The 18855-nt window shown below is 40.2% G+C and overlaps 1 protein-coding gene across 1 annotated transcript in view; it reads right to left on the reverse strand.

Moving 5' to 3' along the window:
• Positions 1–14738, reverse strand: part of SIDT1 (SID1 transmembrane family member 1) — a 101179-nt gene extending 86441 nt beyond the window's left edge. Inside the window, exon 1 of the mRNA XM_024244686.3 lies at positions 14009–14738. Coding sequence (XP_024100454.1) covers positions 14009–14230 — 222 coding nt within the window. The 5' untranslated portion in view covers positions 14231–14738. The remainder of the gene's footprint in view (positions 1–14008) is intronic.
• Between the last annotated feature and the right edge of the window lie 4117 nt (positions 14739–18855).

The raw sequence follows: 18855 nt of genomic DNA on the forward strand, positions 1-18855 counted from the left end.
AACACTCTTTTTAAAAAAGAAGTTTTTTGCTTTTATTATTATTTTTAATTGACACATAAAAATTGCATGTATTTCTGGGGATAGTGTGATATTTTGATACATGTATGGAACGTGTAATGACCAAAACAGGGTAATTAGCATATCAATTGCCTTAAACATGTATCATATCTTTGTGTTGGGAACATTCAAAATCAGCTCTTCTAGCTATTTGTGAAGTTGGTTTTTATGTGTGTGTGAAATAGAAAAGACTGATTATATCATCTGGCAGATCCATGATATGCTTGATATTTTCCTTTTCAAATAAGCAGAAAGCATAGTGAGGCCCCATTTCAAATAGCTCATTAGATGTGCTTTTGAATCATTAGTGCACCATCTTGGTGTGTTGACATGAAATTTCTGTTAACTCCAAAGTTAAACAATGTAGGAAGAGCAGGTTAACATACTCTGGGGTACTGCATGACAACATGTGGTAACATGCAAACTGTGTGGTTATTTCTATTTGAAAAGGAGAAAGAAATGCTGGTATCTTCAAGCAACAAATAGGTTTCAAGGTATCACAAGTATCTTCAAGACCAAGTCTCTTAGTCTTTTAGATTCAAGTCCACAGAGAGAAAGAAATGACATAGAAGATACTTCAACTAACAAGTTGAAACCAAAAGTAAGAAAGGAAGAAAGGCTGAAAATTTCTATGCATTGTATCAGATGCTTAAAATATCTCAGAAGGGACCATCACATCAGTAAAACAGTAAAACAAAATGACAACCAAAAAGCCAAACTCAACATGATAGCAATCTTATTGACATGGTACTCAGCAGGAATGCCAGCAAGGGAAAAAAGGGAACTGAAATATAAGTTCAGCACATGGGGCAGGAATGGATAGAAACAACACAAAGTCACTTTCAAGAAGTGAAGAACCCTATGGGAATCTTCTTAAAAGGAAGAAAAAAAAGTAGTTTTAAAGCAACAGTAAAATTTTCATTTGCTTCTTTTTATGAGACAAAGAGTTAGAAATGTTCTTTTTGGCAAGAAGCTTATTCTGCTTGTCTATAGTTAAGAAAAAAATTACAGGTTGACACATGGTGGAAAAATATCAGAACAATGACTCCTAATGCTTCAATAAAGGTTAAAAATGCAATCCTCTCATCTTATCAGTGGGGAAAATAAATCTCAGGGGGATAACAGGATTTGTGAAGGCCGTCAGGTAAAGGGATAAAAACACATGTCTCCTGGTACTCCACCCCATGCTCTTCCCTAGTACTGCTCTGCCTCTTAGTTGTTTGTTTTCCTTGTCTACATAAAAGTAAAATGTGTTTATTGTGAAATATTTGGAAAATACATAAAAGTTCAGAAGACAGCATTAAAATCTCCTGCAATCTTACTACCCAGAAATAATGCAAAGTTTGTCATATTTCAGAAATCATTAATGAAAACTTATACTATAAAAAATGTCTTGAGAATTCAACAGTCCATGACTTGAGTAAAATTGCGGTCCTAAAATCAGGCACTCAGGAGCCCTTGCCTTAGGTATCACTGATATAATTTGTTTCACTATTCAGGCTTTCAGTTTCTCATGAAAAAGAAATTATGTGCTTATCTCTTTAACTGCAAATTCGAAACTGAGAATTAGTAAACTTATTAAATGGTCTAGGGGCAGATCTGCATATGACCCAACAGATAATCTGGATGATGGAACAGGCAAGATGACTGGATGACAACCGATCATTTCATCTTTCCTTGTGATTCCTTAAAAGCCATCGAAATATCATTTTGCTAGTGATGGGGAGAGGAGAGAAGAAACTTAATTTCTGTGTTAGAGTGAGAGAAAGATTCTTAATATATACCCACAATATAAAATACTTAGAATGATAGGTGGTTTATAACAAGATTTTAATGTAAATGAAAGCAATAATTGGATCAAATAAGAATCTATATGTCCATGCTGATATAAATAAAAGAAATAAGTAAATAAATAAATAATAGAAGAAAAATCTCTTTCTTACAGTAGAGTATTAACTGATAAATGTAGAAGGAACAATGAATTTAAAGATCACTAGTTGGAAACCATCATAGTAATACCTAATTCAGGCAAGAATAATCAGTAGATGCTAAAACTAGTTGTTGAAAGTTTGGTGAGGCACAGGATATTTACGTAGTATCAAGTATTACTTCACAAATGACTTTTTTTTTTTTTTTTTACAGAGTCTCTCTATCTGTCGCTCAGGCTGGAGTGCAATGGCGCAATATCAGCTCACTGCAAACTCCGCCTCCTGGGTTGAAGCAGTTCTCCTGCCTCAGCCTCCTGAGTAGCTGGGATTACAGGTGCACGCCACCACGCCCAGCTAATGTTTGTATTTTTAGTAGAGATGGGGTTTTGCCATGTTGGTCAGGCTGGTCTCAAACTCCTCACCTCAGGTGGATCTGCCCGCCTTGGCCTCCCAAAATGCTGGGGATACAGGCTTGAGCCACCGCACCTGGCCCGCAATGACTTTTTAATTATAAAAGGGAAATAGTAACTTTACAGTGGAGAAATCTGGGAGAAACCATTTTAATTAAGTAACCAGGGTTAACCATACTAGTAATAGGGAAACACAATATGATGTGCCCCTGATACGATACACTAAGGATGCAATGCCAGTTCTGTGTGTTATGTCAAAAATGTATAGCCTGGATCTAATAATGAAGACACATCAGAGAAATCTGAATTGTGAGACATTCTACAAAAACTGGCTACACTCTTCAAAAATGTTGAACTCCTGAAAGACAAAGAAAGAACAAAGAAATGTTCCAGATTAAGATTAAGGTAAAGACTCATGATAACTGTCTTGGCGTGGTGGCTCACACCTGTAATCCCAGCACTTTGGGAGGCCGAGCTGGGTGGATCATGAGGTCAGGAGATCGAGACCATCCTGGCCAATATGGTGAAACCCCGGTCTCTACTAAAATACAAAAAATTAGCCGGGTGTGGTGGTGCGCACCTGTAGTCCCAGCTACTTGGGAGGCTGAGGCAGGGGACTAGCTTGAACCTGGGAGACACAGATTGCAGTGAGCCGAGATCATGCCACTGCACTCCATCCTGGTGACAGAGGGAGACTCCATCTTAAAAAAAAAAGAAAAAAAAAAGACTCATGATAATTAAATGCAATGTGTGTTCTTGGATTGGATCCTGGACCAAAAGGGGAAAATTAAAAAAACAAAACAAAAAAAACAACCTTTTTTTTATTAAAAGACGCTATTGGAAAATTGGTGAAATCTGACTAAGTTATATAAAATAGTAGCAGTTTATACACGTTAATTTTGTGATTTGGATAACTGTTCAATGGCTATATAAGAAAAAGCCCTTATTCAAAAGAAATATACACTGAAGTACTTAGGGACAAAAGAAAGAGCAGCATGTCTGCAACTTACTCTCAATTGTTTCAGGAAAAAATACTTTGCTTATAAGGAGAGTGAATAATAAAGCAAATTGGACAAAATGTTAGTGATTGGGAAACATGACAGAAGGGCATATTGGTGTTCTTTATACTGTTCTCACTTTCTTGTAAGTTTGAAGTTATTTCAAAATTTAAAGTTACAGAAAAAGAAGCAATAAATAGAGAATTCTGCGAAGACAGTGTCAATAGCAGCACAGATTTTTTAATCTTCCTGAATATTCCCTGTGAAAACAGAGCAACTGGGATACAGAACCAACATTCTGGGGAAAACATCTAAAAAAAAAATCCCAAGTTGACGAGGTATCCCTACTAACCCCAAAACACGAGTGGGTGGGAGCAAGTTATCAACAGCTTCAACACCTCCATAGTAGTGGCAATTGTGTGGGTAGAAGCAGAGGAAAGGCATGGAGCTCTGATGGCTCTGAGAATCAGAGAACCCCAAAATCCTTCAAAAAGTGCTCAGTGAGAAGACTGCAGGGCCAATCTGAGAAAGGCAATTAAAACTGAGGAGGCTTTTGTAGGCTCCAATTTTTGGGTAAGTGTAAGGATGCTTCAGGAAGTACAGAACATTCTGGAACAGTGTTGGCCTCATGAATTCTCAAAACTAACTAATTGGGCTGGGCGTGGTGGCTCACACCTGTAATCCCAGCACTTTGGGAGGCTGAGGCAGACGGATCACCTGAGTTCAGGAGTTGGAGACCAACCTGGCCAAAATGGTGAAACCCTGTCTCTCCTAAAAATACAAAAATTAGCTGGGCGTGGTGGTGCATGCCTGTAGTTCCAGCTATTTGGGAGGCTGAGGCAGGAGAATCTCTTGAACTTGGGAGGTCGAGTTGCAGTGAGCCAAGATCGCGCCACTGCACTCCAGCCTGGGTGACAGAGTGAGACTCCATCTGAAAAACAAACAAACAAACAAACACATACACACACACACAATCAAGCAAAAACTAATTAAAAGTCTCTTCCTAGAAAAAGCCCTGCCTGAGGAAAAGCTATGGGAGTGCAATCCAAATTGAGAAGGATGGAGAATATAGGGGCAAAAGGAAGAGAAAATCTCCATAAAATGAAAGAAGGAAGCTATGGAAGCAGATCTCAGAAAGAAAATCATGTTTTGATCACTTCACAAACACAACAAAAGAATGCTAACAAAGCTACCCAGATCTTCCCTTCCCTTCTAAAGGTAAGAAATACTAATCTAATGTAAACACTTGAGCAATAGACAAGGATTGCAGTTATGTTCCATACAAAGTCACTGTAAGTAAAAAAAATAAGAAGCAGAAAACATTATTTCAAATGGTGAACAAACCATGTCTATAAAACATTAAGAATATAATAAATACCGTGATAATGTCTTAAGGAAAATAGAAGATGGAAAGGAAAAAACTTTAAATTCAGAAAGCATATTTAAAAAGATATAAAGTAATTCTGGAAAAATAGTTATAGAAAACCCCAAAGAAGGGCCAACATAAGTAAAAAGAGAATCCCTAAATAATATAATCAAGCATTGGAACAAACTAATACTAAAAACTCTAAGAAAAATTTTCAGACATAAAAAATTATTGAAGCTACCTACATGTTCAAATGTTACATCACATGCCTGGGAAAAACTGACCTACTAATGCCAAGTGTGGTGGCTTACACCTGTAATCCCAAGACTTTGGGAGTCTGAGGCAGGTGGATCTCCTGAGGTCAGGAGTTTGAGACCAGCCTGACCCATATGGTGAAAACCTGTCTGTACTAAAATACAAAAATTAGCTGGGTGTGGTGGCATGCACCTGTAATCCCAGCTACTGGGAAGGCTGAGGCAGGTGAATTGCTTGAACCTGGGAGGCAGAAGTTGCAGTGAGTCAAGATCGTGCCATTGCACTCCAACCTGGGTGACAGAACAAGACTCCGTCTAAAAAAAAAAAAAAAGAAAGAAAGGAAAAGAAAAAAAGAAAAATTGACCTACTAGATAAAGTCTGGTAAAACTACTGGATTTTAAAGAAAAAAGTCTTTCAGGAATCCAGGTAGTAAAGTTACTTATAAGGGAAGGAAAATCATTTTATCTTCACTTTTGCCAGAAGACGAAGGAGTAACATATTGAAAACGCAGAGAAAAAAAATGTGAGACAAGAATTTTATATCCAGCTAAACAGACCTTCAAGTACAAAGGCTGCATATAGGCTGTTACAAACACGAAAGTGAGAATATGGTTCTCGTGAGTCCTCCCTGAAGTATCAGATTGGTGCAAAAGTAATTGTGGCTTTTTCTACTACTTTTAATTGTAAAAACTGCAATTACTTTTGCACCAACCCAATATTCCCTGGAGAATAAAATTTAGACAATCAGAATGATTGGATGACATTAACATAAGGACTAGAACTTTAAATATATATGTACTGGCCAGGCCCAGAGGCTCATGCCTGTAATCTCAGCACTTTGGAAGACCGAGGTAGGTGGATCACTTGTGCTCAGGAGTTCAAGACCAGCCTGGGCCACAGGTAAGACCCCTTCTCTACTAAAAATACAAAAACTAGCTGGGTATGGTGGCAGGTGCCTGTAATCCCAGCTACTCAGGGGGCTAAAGCAGGGGAATTGCTTGAACCCGGGAGGCAGAGGTTGCAGTGAGCAGAGATCGTACCATTGCACTCCAGCCTGGGTGACAGAGAGAGATGTCATCAGGCAAGACTCCATCTCAAAATATGTGTGTGTGTGTGCGTGTGTGTGTGTGTGTATATATATATTAGAACTAAGACTGAAAGTTGGTTAGAAGGAAGACAATATAGCTCGTAATGGCTATATACTCTAACAATGCAAATACAACTTACCAAAAATGGAGGATGAATGGAGAGAATATCTGATAGAAGAAGTTCATTACTTTCTTTAAGAGTATTAACTAGGTATTTAGATTTTGGCATTGAAGAAAGAGAGGGTGAAGATATCAGCTAATTTCAATATTGCTTATCACTGAGGATGAATAGACAATAGACAAAAATAGAGGAGACTAAGGGCATTATAAAATGTATTAGTACAAAGGAAACCATTAGAACAAAGACAAAAACTTTGTTCAAAAAAAAAATTTATTTTATACCTTATAAATTTTTTAATGGTTACTTGTAGAGGAAGAGAGGGAAGGGGGTACAGAAGACAAGGATAGAAGCTATGCTTTGAATATCCCATGTTTTGCAGATTTTTGTTTTTAATTTTCAAACAAAATTAAGGTGCAATATCTAAAATTCAGAAGTAAAATGAAACAATGAGCCTAACAAGTCGATAGCACTAACACGGTCTATGCAATGTTACCTTAAAGCACAGTAATTTCACTCAACACCCATGATGAAATATAATCGAAGAAAAGGACCTGTATAAATAAATCTTAAATTGTTTCCAGTCATCTTATTGTTGGTAGTAATGTTAGTATTGTTTTCTAAAATGGTTGTGTGTTTATTTGGGAATAAAGCAAATGAGTAATTGCTATAGTTGGATGTTTGTCCCCTAAAACTCATGCTGAAATTTGATCCCCAATGTTGAAGGTGGGGACCTAATGAGAGGTGTTGAGTCATGAGGGTAGATCCTTCGTGAATATGTTGGTGCCACCTGTTTCCTCGTGGTAATGAGTAAGTTATCACTTTATTAGTTCCATTAAGAGCTGGTTGTTAAAAAGAGCCTGGCACCTCCCCTCTGTCTCTTGCTTTCTCTCTCACCATGTGATCTCTGTGCAGGTTGGCTCCCCGTCACCTTCTGCCGTGAGTGGAAGCAGCCTATGGCTTTCTCCAAGTGGCCATCTTTCAGCCAGCACAATACTGAGCCAAATAACACTTTTTTTTTTTTTTTTTTGAGACGGAGTTTCACTGTTGTTGTCCAGGCTGGAGTGCAATGGAGTGATCTCGGCTCACTGCAACCTCCGCCTCCTGGGTTCAAGTGATTCTCCTGCCTCAGCCTCCTGAGTAGCTGGGATTACAGGCATGTGCCACCACATCCGGCTACTTTTTTGTATTTTTAGTAGAGACGGGGTTTCACCATTTTGGCCAGGCTGGTCTCGAACTCCTGACCTCAGGTGATCCACCTACCTCGGCCTCCCCAAATAACCCTTTTATTCCTTATAAATTACCCAACCTCAAAGGAATACCAACACACTAAGATAGTAACTAAGTTGATCTAGTTGAGAACTAGGATTTTTGGCATGAATGAAAGAAGATGTGGATGTGATATCTTCCATTAAGGATGAAGTTAAAGAAAAACTGTATATTTCTGAATTTGAATTGGAAGTAATAGTATAAACTTATGATCTATTTCTTAGCATGTCCACTGAAAAGGTTTAGAAAAAGGTTACCAATCCATTCTTAATAAGGACCCCTAGTTCCCAGACTGTGGTCTCTAAAAACTCTATTGCTCCAAGGAATAACCTTGGACCTTCCTGCAGAAATGACTGGTTGCAGGTTGGGGAAAGGAATAACTTCATGCAAGAAAGCAAGGAAGCTGTCAAAGAGCACTTGAGTTTTACCAAAAGAATTCAGGAGCCAACTTGAATTGCCTTTCACTGGCCAAATATGAACAATTTAAACTTAAATAAGGATAATAACTGTAATGGAATAAAATATATCAGATATGTTTAAATGCAAAAGCTCATGATTATGCTAAATAAATCTCATTGGTCATCATTATAGGCTACTAGGAGACCAACTCATTATTTTAAAAATTGGTAAAGGTAAAAAAATAAAGCATTTATTTCATTTTTTCTTTACAAACAGTAGGTTAAGGTAACCAAATAGCCCACAAGGTGAAGTTTCCCGTTATGGAAGTATTCCAGCTCATAAAATGAAAAATAAATAATAGAATTAAAATGTCATTATCTTGCTACTCCTAATGAATTCATGGAACTAGGCAATGATGATCAATGGTGGCTACCATAAAAAAAAGACACAATCAGAAATTATGTGCTTTCTGGAAGAAATACATCATACCACCTTTGATGTAGTCTTGTCAAAACATAAATTGGATATATTTTTCCATATCTGAAATGGCTTTCCCCTTTCTTTCTGCCGACCAAAATACTGCTTACCTATCATAACCTTCTCAAGTCTCATTTCCTCCAACAAAGCTATGTGTAGGAGGTATGTTCTCTCTTAAATTTTATAGTACTTGGAGAACTGCTGTTCAATAAAAATAAAATGTGAGCCACATGTGTGTTTGAAAATTTTCTGGTAACATTAAAATGGTAAAGAGAAACAGATATAGTTAATTTTATGACTATAGTTAATTTAATACATCAAAAATATTATCATTTAAACACAACATACAAATACTAATGACACATTTTCTATTCTTTTTGTTGTATGGTCTTCAATATCTGGTTTGTATTCTATGTTTAACAGTACACTTCCATTCAGACTAGTCACATTTCAAGTACTCAATAGCCACTGGACAGAACAGGCTTACAGAATCCATCACATAACTTACCACCTGATTATCAAGTCTGCGTAGGCAGAAGGCAGCTCCTCCATAACATCAGACCCATAACTGGAGTAACGTTATCTCCTAAACAACCCATGACACACTGATGCCTTGTTTTCACAGTCTCTGAGAAAAATGTAGGAGGTGATTGCTATGGATTGAATGTTTGTGTCCCCACCAAAATTCACATGTTGAAACTTAATCCCCAATATGATGGATTTGAAAATAGGGCCTTTGGAAAGTAATTGGGTCACAAGAGCATTCATGGAGGGATTTCTGCCCTTATAAGAAGACGCATGAGGCACAGTGGCTCATGCCTGTAATTCCAGCACTTTGGGAGGCTGAGGTGGGTGGATCACCTGAGGCCAGGAGTTTGAGACCAGCCTAGCCAACATGGAGTAACCCTGTCTCTTCTAAAAATATAAAAATGAACCAGGCGTGATAGTGGATGCCTGTAATCCCAGCTACTAGGGAGGCTGAGGCACTAGAATCACTTGAACCTGGGAGGCAGGGGTTGCAATGAGCCGAGATGGCGCCACTGCACTCCAGCCTGGGTGACAGAGCAAGACTGTGTCTCGAAAAAAAAAAAAGAAGAAGAAGAAGAAGAAGACACGTGAAAGACTACTCTTCTCTCTTTGCTCTCTTGGCCACGTGAGGACACAGCAAGAAGGAGCTTTTCTACAAACCAGGAAGCAGGGCCTCACCAGACATGAGATTAGCCGATGGTGGTCTGTTATATCTGCCAAGGTGGACTGAGACAGTCCAATCATTCAGATAATATGCTAATGAGATGAGTCTTTCCTCCAACAAGCACTAGTGCAGTTCAGCAAAAGGACGTGGGAGGACAGCAGAGGAGGCTTCTTGGCCTCAGTACATAAAGAGTAAGCATTCCTATACGAGACATGGAGAACTCAGGCCATCATATCGAAGTTTTAAATTCTTCCATATAATTAGTAATGCATTTAGCTAGAAGTTACCACTGGAGTGTCCACATGGGCGTTTCATTGTTCTTAAGGACTGGGTGGGCTTTTTGAATCTGGATCCAAGAGACTGGTTTAACTGGTTCTAGGTATACAACTACTGGTTTATATTAATAAAGCTGAGGGTTGTTCCTTGGGCATGGAAAAGTATAGTATATGTCATTAAAAGATAAATGCCTCAGTTAATAAATGAGATAAAAAGAAATACTTCCAGGGAAATATTTCAAATTAAAAAATCTATGGCAAACTAAATTCTTACAGGAAAACCTCAGAGAAGACAGCCTGTTGCCCAGTGGTTAGATTGTATTTAAGGGTTTCTTATCACCATCTAGCTCAAATAGAAACATCTGATTGTTGCTGCCACCTGTCTCTACAAGGGTATTCTCATTTCCCAGTAAACCTGCATTTGTGCCTTCTGTCCCAGTCAAACATATCCCTGGCAACTTTCCCAACAAGGTAGTTTCCTTCTAGCCTGGCTGAGCCCTGTGGTTATAGAACACCCTGTTTGCACAGTATAGCCCTCCTGCTCTTAAAGAGAGTCTCCAGACACATCCTTCCAGAGAAATGAAATGAATCATGATCTTGCCTAACTTGCACCTCCAATTATTATTTTCATCATTCTTATTTGAAGCAGTCATTCCATTCTCTCAGTGATTTTTTTTAAGGCAACTTCATATTTACATTACCCCATGCCTGGAAGGCATATGAGACTTTTCCTGGTGCTGAGTGCAGCTAACTAGTATGACACAAGCTTGGCTAAATAGTTCTCTGGGACAGTTTGGTATGGGACATGCAGTGGCTGACAGGAAAGATTAGGAGCAATGGCTCCCACAACAGCTTCCTGTCTTTAAGCCTAAACTTAGAATAGACTTTCTCCTCCAAGGCACAGGAAAAATAATAGCAAGCAACAATGGCTTGAAGAAAAAGGAAAACAAAGATTAAAGCTCAAAAACTAGCCATTTTTTTCCCTAAACCAAATTCTTTGTTGCACTGAAGAGGGGAGGTGGGCAATGACCCTGCGTGCTAGAAAGACTTACCTTATCAAGACTTTGTTCAGGTTAAAGGGAAACCAGTCATGTCCAAGCTTCTGCTCTAAAGATCGTAGGTCTGGGGTCATACATCTCTATTTAACAGAGCCTCTTAGTGAGTGTGGGATAAGCAATGATGGCAAAAATTGCACAACATGGGAGAGTAACAAAAATTTAGTGGGTGGGGGTCAGCATTTGAGGAGGTATGAGGGGATGGCCAAGAAGATTGTGACAAACCAGCGCCTGAAAGACAGCATTGCTATCTTGAAATCCCCCTGGTGGTAAATTGTCGGAACAGTATGGCCTAGGTTTCTGATTTAATCTATCACCTATCTTGTGCTGTGATGTCATTCCTCTATGTTATTCCAAACCTTCAGTAAAATTCTGCTACATCCAACAGCCTTGTGTACCTGCAAGAAGGGGCTGCTGATATCTTGTGCAGGACAAGAAGAACCAAGAAGAGAGTAGGAACTGAGAGTAATGATTTGGACAGACAGATCAAGAAAATGTCTTCTCTGGAGAAAGCAACAGGAATACTGGCTGGTAGGAGAGGAGGTTAATTTCCCACAGTAAGTGGCTTGAAGGATCCACTACCGCATTTGCATATTAAAGATTGGTCCCAGAAGGCTGTAAGATTTGAGGACATTTGGCTTATATTGAGAATACTGGCACTAAAATAATTGAAATTCTTGTTATCTCCTGTTCCCATGGTTCCCAGCTTTGTATTTCTCAGACTAGTAATATTTTAATAAAAATTCTAGGGACTGCTTGGGTCATCAACATTTTACTGTGTCATTCAAAAATATTTTCAAAACTGTTTCATAAAATAAAGGACATGTTAACACACACAGACAAAATAGGGCATAATAGAACAATTTTTAAAATGTGTTTTTATAAAAACCAAATTTGTTTTATGAAAGAAATTTGTTTTTATGTTTTTATCTGAAATGATCTCACATTTTCCAAACTATTAAATTGAAGATAGTATACATTTCATTTTATTTAGCCTTAGCTAATAACCCTTTATTCACTTACTTGTTCATTTTTGGAAAAAACTAAATGTTTTTTATAAGCCTCTCTTTTCTTTTAAAAAATTTTTTAAAAAAATAAGGTATCACTCTGTCCCTGGTAGGAGTACAGTGGCAAGAGCTCAGCTCACTGCAGCCTCAAATTCCTGGGCTCAAGTGATCCTCCTGCCTCCGCCTCCTAAGTAGCTGGGACTACAGGCGCATGTGCCATCACATCCAGCTAATTTTTTAAATTTTTTGTAGAGAGAGGGTCTCATTATGTTGTCCAGGCTGGTCTTGAACTCCTGGTCTCAATCAATCCTCCCACTTTGTCCTCCAGAGTGTTGGGATTACAGGTGTGAGCCATCATGCCTGGCTTATAAACCTCTTATGTGCCATTCACTGTGCTAGGTACTGGAGTGCAGAGATGAACATGACTTTGCCCCTGCCCTCAATATCTCAAGGTTTACTAGGGAAGTCAACCAGGTGATCTCAAGCGCAAAACTCACACAGTACAAGGGGAAAATGTAAAGGCAACAATTCATAAGTAGATGCTCTATCTCTATGCAGAACTGCAAGAAATACCAAAGCCTGATATCAGGATTTACTTAGCACATATAATTTGAGTTTTCTTACCAATGATTTAGGGGGAAGCTGAGACTTACTCCAGAGATCATGGAGTTTTCAGACTTTTTTCTGCTCCCAGCCAATCACAGGACTAGGAACACACCTCATGTGCAACATGTCAGCCAGTCGATGAGTCCTCCCATGCTAGATAGAAAGAGGTTGGGTATGTGGGGTTTGGGAAACAAAAACTGCAGCCTCTCCCTTGTCTACCATGAAATGGCTCTGCATACAGCCACTCTGCTCACTACAGAACATATAACCTGAAGGTTACTGGAGGACAGAGCAGGATGAGGGCTGTGCTGCCATGGTAACAGTGCCAAAGGATTTGGTGCCACACTGGAGACGGGGCACTCAGGGCACTTTCTGGCTACACACAGCTGGAAGATGTCTAGGAGCAGTGTTAGGCATATTGGTCCCCCCTGCTCAATACAAACCACCCTCACTTTGGGAAGTGATGAGGTTTTCTAGTTCTGATCTGGAGTGAGAATAAGAGGGAGGCATATCATGGTATCCCAATCATCTAGCTCTGGAATTTCCCTAGAGGGTAGTGGATGCTGGTATAGTAACGGATACATAAAAACACATTTATATGGGAAGAAGATCCAGAGGTTGGTACACTGGGGAGTCTCTGTCTCCGTCTCTCTCTCGCTTTGTCTCTTTCTCTCTCTCTCTCCCTCTCTCTCCCCGCCCAGTGCTCCAGAGGTACCACACTAGAGGAAAGAAATGAACTATATGCATCTTCTTACGTTATATAATCGGAGTATATATGTCAAAGGGATAGTCACTGGAACATTTTTCCCTCCTTATCTTCCCTCAACTCTTGTCAAAAATAGGTCTAGAACTTTCACACAATTATCCATCCTTACTTAAAATCAAAACCTGGATGGATCAGCTGATGGCTGCAGTTCTCACGTCTTTACCCAGGTCTTCTGGCGTCTCTGAAGCACAACGTGTGACAATGGCACAAAAACGCAGGAAGTGACTGTTGAATGCACAGAGGTTCTGCAGCTTCCGTCCATTTTCACACAATTTCCATTTTAGATTCTGAGCAGTTCTCCCTCCCCATGCGCTATGAAATAGAAGGGTCTGGCTGAATCAGCCACTTGAAATTAGGTTTATTCCCTGCAGGGGATTAGGAACCGAGGTGCGGTTCTTCTTCGCACTCCACACCACACCCCGCAACCCTAGAAATCAGTACTTTCCTGGAGAAAGGCCCAGCAGGGACCCAGGACCTGCAGACGGTGCGGGGAACTGGTGCCTCTGCAAAGCCCAGAAATGCCCGTGACCAGGCCAGGGGAGGCGCGAGGCGAAGCAGAGTTGTCCCCGAGGCGTGTTGCGGCAGCTCGGGCAGGGCAGCGATTGCTTCGGAGGAGAAAGGGAACGAACGTCCCCTGGTCCCCGAAGTCTCCCAAGGTCAATTCCCAGGGGACTCCAAAGCAGCGACGGGGCTCTGAGATCTGGCAGGTTCTAGGAGTCGAGCGAGGGGAGCGAGTGTCTTACCTGGTCGGGCTGGCTGGTGTAGTTGAAAGAGTAGATGTTTTCGGTGCTGAGGTTCACCACCCCGCTGTAGACATGATCGAAATCGGCGCCCCTGGCAGCGTCGAAGGGGTCGCGGCGCGGTGCCGGGGGCTGCCTGGGGGATTTCGCCGGGTGTCCGGGAGACGCCGCCAGCAGGAGCCAGGGCAGCGCGCAGAGCAGCGCGAGCCGCAGGCAGCCGCGCATGGTGGGCACTGCGCCCGGGCTCGGAAGCGGAGCCACCCTGGGGAGGGGGCGAGCGCAGAGAGGGTCCTTCCAAAGCCCGGTGCAGGGCCGGGCGTCCGCTTCAGAGCCGAGCGGGCGATGCCTGGCGAACCCAGCCGGCCAGGGCTGGCAGCGTGCTGACGAAGGGCCGATCAAATATTGATGCTGCCGCCTGGGGTCTCAACGGGAGGTCACGGGTGGAGAGTAGGGGGGACTGGAGAAGTGGAGATATGGGGCTGCTGATTTTCCTCCGGCTTCTAAGTCCCCCCTTTCTCATCGCCGAGAATCCCCCCACTTACCCAGCCAGAATTTAGACCGATCTCTTCTCCCTCAACCTCAATAACAGCAATAATAAAAAGGCATTGGAGTCATTAAAAAGAAATGTCCGCTAGTCTCGAAAAGTCAACCTGATCCCACATCGAGGAGGAAATTCGGTCTGTTTCAAATACGTGTGCACCCTGGCTGCAGTAGAAGAAATAGAAAGCAAAAGAACCCGTCCCCCAAGAGGGTGCGCGAGTTCGCTTTCCCAGGCTGCTACCTGCAGAGAACTCTTGCCTGTCTGAACGATAATTACTCTCTATTCTCCCCTCTCTAATAGAACCTCTCCTCAGACACCTGTTTTATTTCTTTATTACCTCCTACTCTCCATGCAGAGTCTCACGTCATCACGTTCTCTCCCTCACCATATGTGTATGTATGTAAATATGTACAGTTAAAAAAAAAAAAGATATGGTAAAGAGAACAATTTCCAGCACTGCCCGAAGTCTGGTCCCGGAAGTTGTCAAAAGACGACTCAGACTAACTAGATTTATGCAGAAGGCATTTCTTTCCACCCCAGCCTCTTGCCTACTTTACCATTGCAATGACTTCTTCCAGATTCCAGGAGAATCCCCAGGATTGTTTTTTTAAAGGCAGAAACCACAGCCTATCGTAAAAAGGAAATACTTTTCTGATAAAAATTAGCAGATTAGATTTAAAGAGTTAAACAGGCAGGTAAGGAGCAGGGTGAGAATGGGTCCATCAGAAGACCTTGCAGAACATCGAACAATCACAATTTACGTGTGGAAGAGAACTCACTGTTTTATTTCAGCTTCATTACTGTATACTATAAAAGAATATAATTGTGTTCAACCTGAAGGACCATTTAAAAAGAAATCACTAAGAAGGAAAAGATCTTGTTCAAAAATTTAAGATTACAGATTAAAATCCTAGTCCTTGCCATCTTTAAAGAGAGAGATTTGTTTTTGTTTTTACCTTGTCTAATTCCTTTAATTTCTTAAAACATCAAGAATGAATGCAATACATTTGTTGTAAAGTTTTCTGTGAAATCAGAAAACTATGCTGATGGAAGATTAAGTTAGTAGACTCCTTATTAGGACAGTTTTCAGTTTTAAAGTTTTAAATGTTCTTGGCCAGGTGCAGTGGCTCATGCCTGTAATCCCAGCACTTTGGGAGGCTGAGGTGGGAGGCAGGCTAGCTTGAGGCCATGCGTTCATGACAAGTCTGGGCAACATGATGAAACCCCATCTCTACAAAAAATACAAAAATAGCTGGGCATGGTGGTGCATGCCTGTCGTCCTAGCTACTTGGGAGTTGAGTTGGGAGGATTGCTTGAGTCTGGGAGGTCGAGGCTGCAATGAGCTGTGATCACCCCACTGCACCCCAGCTTGGATGACAGAGCAGGACCCTATCTCAAAAGGAAGAAAGGAAGGAAGGAAGAAGGAAGGAAGGAAGGAAGGAAGGATGGAAAGAAAGAAATTTCTTGAAAATATATGGGTATATGGGCAAAAATACTAATTCAAAGGAGAGTCTGGGGGTAAAACTTCAAATAGAACTCACTATTTTTGAGGAGCATAACAAAATAATTTCATCCAGAATTTGAATGACTTTAAATTATTGTATTCAAAATATCCATGCCTCTTTTCAAAGTTCAACAACATTTCATAAACTTGAAATCTATGAAGGTCCTGGAGGTTAGCTGGTGTGACCAGTTAAAGGAGTCTCTAGGATTATGGAGTTCTTTTTAAACACTATAAGAGGTGAGGAACTGGTTCTTTCACAAGTCAACACCTTCTTTTGGGGGCAAGTGTCTCATTATTAGAAAGATATTTCATATTCTTAGTTGAAATCTGCCTCTCTTCTACTCACTTGTACTAGTTGTGCCCTCTGGAGTCATAGGAATAAACCTAATACTTCTTCCACATGACAGACTTGTGGGTATTTGAATGGTGCTATGACCCTTCCTTCAAGATTTTATCTCAACTTTAAGCAACTAAATTGGAAGCAATTGGAACAGATCCTTCATCATAGCATGAAACCCAAAATATTTATGTTAAAGCCATTTGTATGGATTATCTATACCTAACAATTTGAGTTATATATTACAAGTCACTCTGTAATATTATCTAATCCTTATTCTAGCCAAAAGTCATTCAGTGACCTCAAGTAATTAACCTCTCAGGATTACAAGGTTGTTGTAAGGATAAAAGAGGGAATGATGTATTTGAAAGTACATTAAAAAGTTTAAAGTGTTGAACGAACAAATACTGTTACGGTGTGACTGCTAGTTCAATAACTAAAAAATAAAATGTGGTCCATTTGGTAGGTGGTTTTTTTCTTTATTTTTAAAAGGAATTTTATTTTAAATTTTTGTGGGTACTTAGTAGGTGTATATATGTATGGAGTATATAAGATATTTTGATACAGGCATGCAATACATAATAATCACACCATGGAAAATGAGATATCCATCACCTCAAGCATTTATCCATAATGTTACAAACAATCCAATTATACTCTTTTAGTGATTTTTAAATTTACAATTAAATTATTATTGACTATAGCCTGTTGTACAATCAAATACTACACCTTATTCATTCCATTTTTTGGTATCCATTAACCAGCCCCACCTCCCTCCCCCAACTCTCCCACTGCCCTTCCCAGCCTCTGGTAACCATCCTTCTACTCTCTTTCTCCATGAGTTCAATAGTTTTGATTTTAAAGGCAGTTTCTTTTTAATATCTACAATGTCAGGATTCTACTGTGAGAGACTAAATATGCAAGTGGGCAATGGCCAGAACATAAATAGCAATACAACTAACTCTGACCCACAGTTTCTGCAGCAATCAGCTCAGAAAACCAAAACACTTTAGCAGCAACCAGTCCAAGAAGTCAAACTACAACTGCTGCAGCAAATGGCCCAAAAGAATTAGGGCTTGGTCAATGAGTCAATTTCCCCAATTTTTGCCCCTGCTTCCAACTTAGGATCAATCAGAGAAAGTCAAATATGCTTCCCAAACCACAAAATGCCCTGCTCCTACTTAGCCTGCCTCCAGCTTCCAACAGCAAGATCCAGTCAGAGCATACCTGAAAACGTCCCCTTTTATAACTATGAAGTTTTCTCACTCCCCTGCCTGCCTTTGAGTCTCTACCAAGCAGAAGTGATGGTGGTCAACTCCCTTGCTAGAGCAAGCTCTGAATAATTAGCCTCTGTTTGTTTTCATTTGTGTGAGCTTCACTTGTTTCTGTAGTTTTCTTGAAGTTTCCACAGAGATACTGTCTGCACTGCATGTCACCATGGATCCCAGTTCTCTGCCAGGTGCAGTACCCACCAAGGCTTCTTGTGCCTCACTGCACACAGTTGAGTCTGCATTGACACATTGGGTCAGCACTGGTTCTGAACTCTGCTCTTTTATTTTGAGTTCTTTGGCTATCTAGTCTCACTTTGGTACCTAGGATTTGTTATCACTTCCCATTTGACTGGCGTCTTTGGTGGAGTCAGGCTATTCCTTTTCATCCCTGTTTTCTCTCTTTTCTGCTTCTGTTTTGCATTGTGCTGTCTGGAAGTGTTGTCATAGAGTAGAACACAGGCATAGGCCCTATAAGCCTTTAATTTGAGCTGCCCTCCCAGACCAATGTAGTTTTCACTTGACTGGCATTCATTTGGAGAAACTTTGCTGTGGGTTACCAATAAAACTAGATAAGATTATCCTCTCATCTAGATTTTTGTTCTGAGAATTTGGTTTTGATCCAAAGACAGCATTCTCTCTGGTGTTACACTTGCCTGGGGAGACAACTTGTCAGGTGTGCATTTAGAGGCAACTCATCCTCAAGGTTGGGGGCTCAAGATACAAAGTACACAAGCTTTACTTTTAACTGTTGCCAGCTCTTATGGGATCATTTAAGTCAGATTTTTCCACTCCTACAGGAAAAACTCCTTTTTCCTATATATACACTTATTACAATTCTAATTCTAGTGCCCACCTCTCTAAATGGCATAATTTCACCAAAGATTATTTGGGCTTTCAATGGCCATGCTGGGAAACACTGGACTTAAACAATTATCTGAGAAGCCCCTTAGAAAAGAAAGAAAAAATGATTTATCAGATGTAATGGATAATTTTCGAACTGGTATGCAAAAGTCTACAAATGAAAATCAGTTCTAAAATTGCTCCACTATAAGATTCTTTGGTTAAAGTGAATGAACAATCTGATGACTTAAACAACAACAAAGTAGAATTATTTCCTTGGTAAATTGTACTCCTTCTTGGTTTCCAGTTATCACTCTATGTTCAGTTTTCCTTCTTCTCTTTTATTTTTCTGATCTT

This window comes from Pongo abelii, chromosome 2 (assembly GCF_028885655.2).
Source record: "Pongo abelii isolate AG06213 chromosome 2, NHGRI_mPonAbe1-v2.0_pri, whole genome shotgun sequence".
Classification (NCBI taxonomy): Eukaryota; Metazoa; Chordata; class Mammalia; order Primates; family Hominidae; genus Pongo; species Pongo abelii.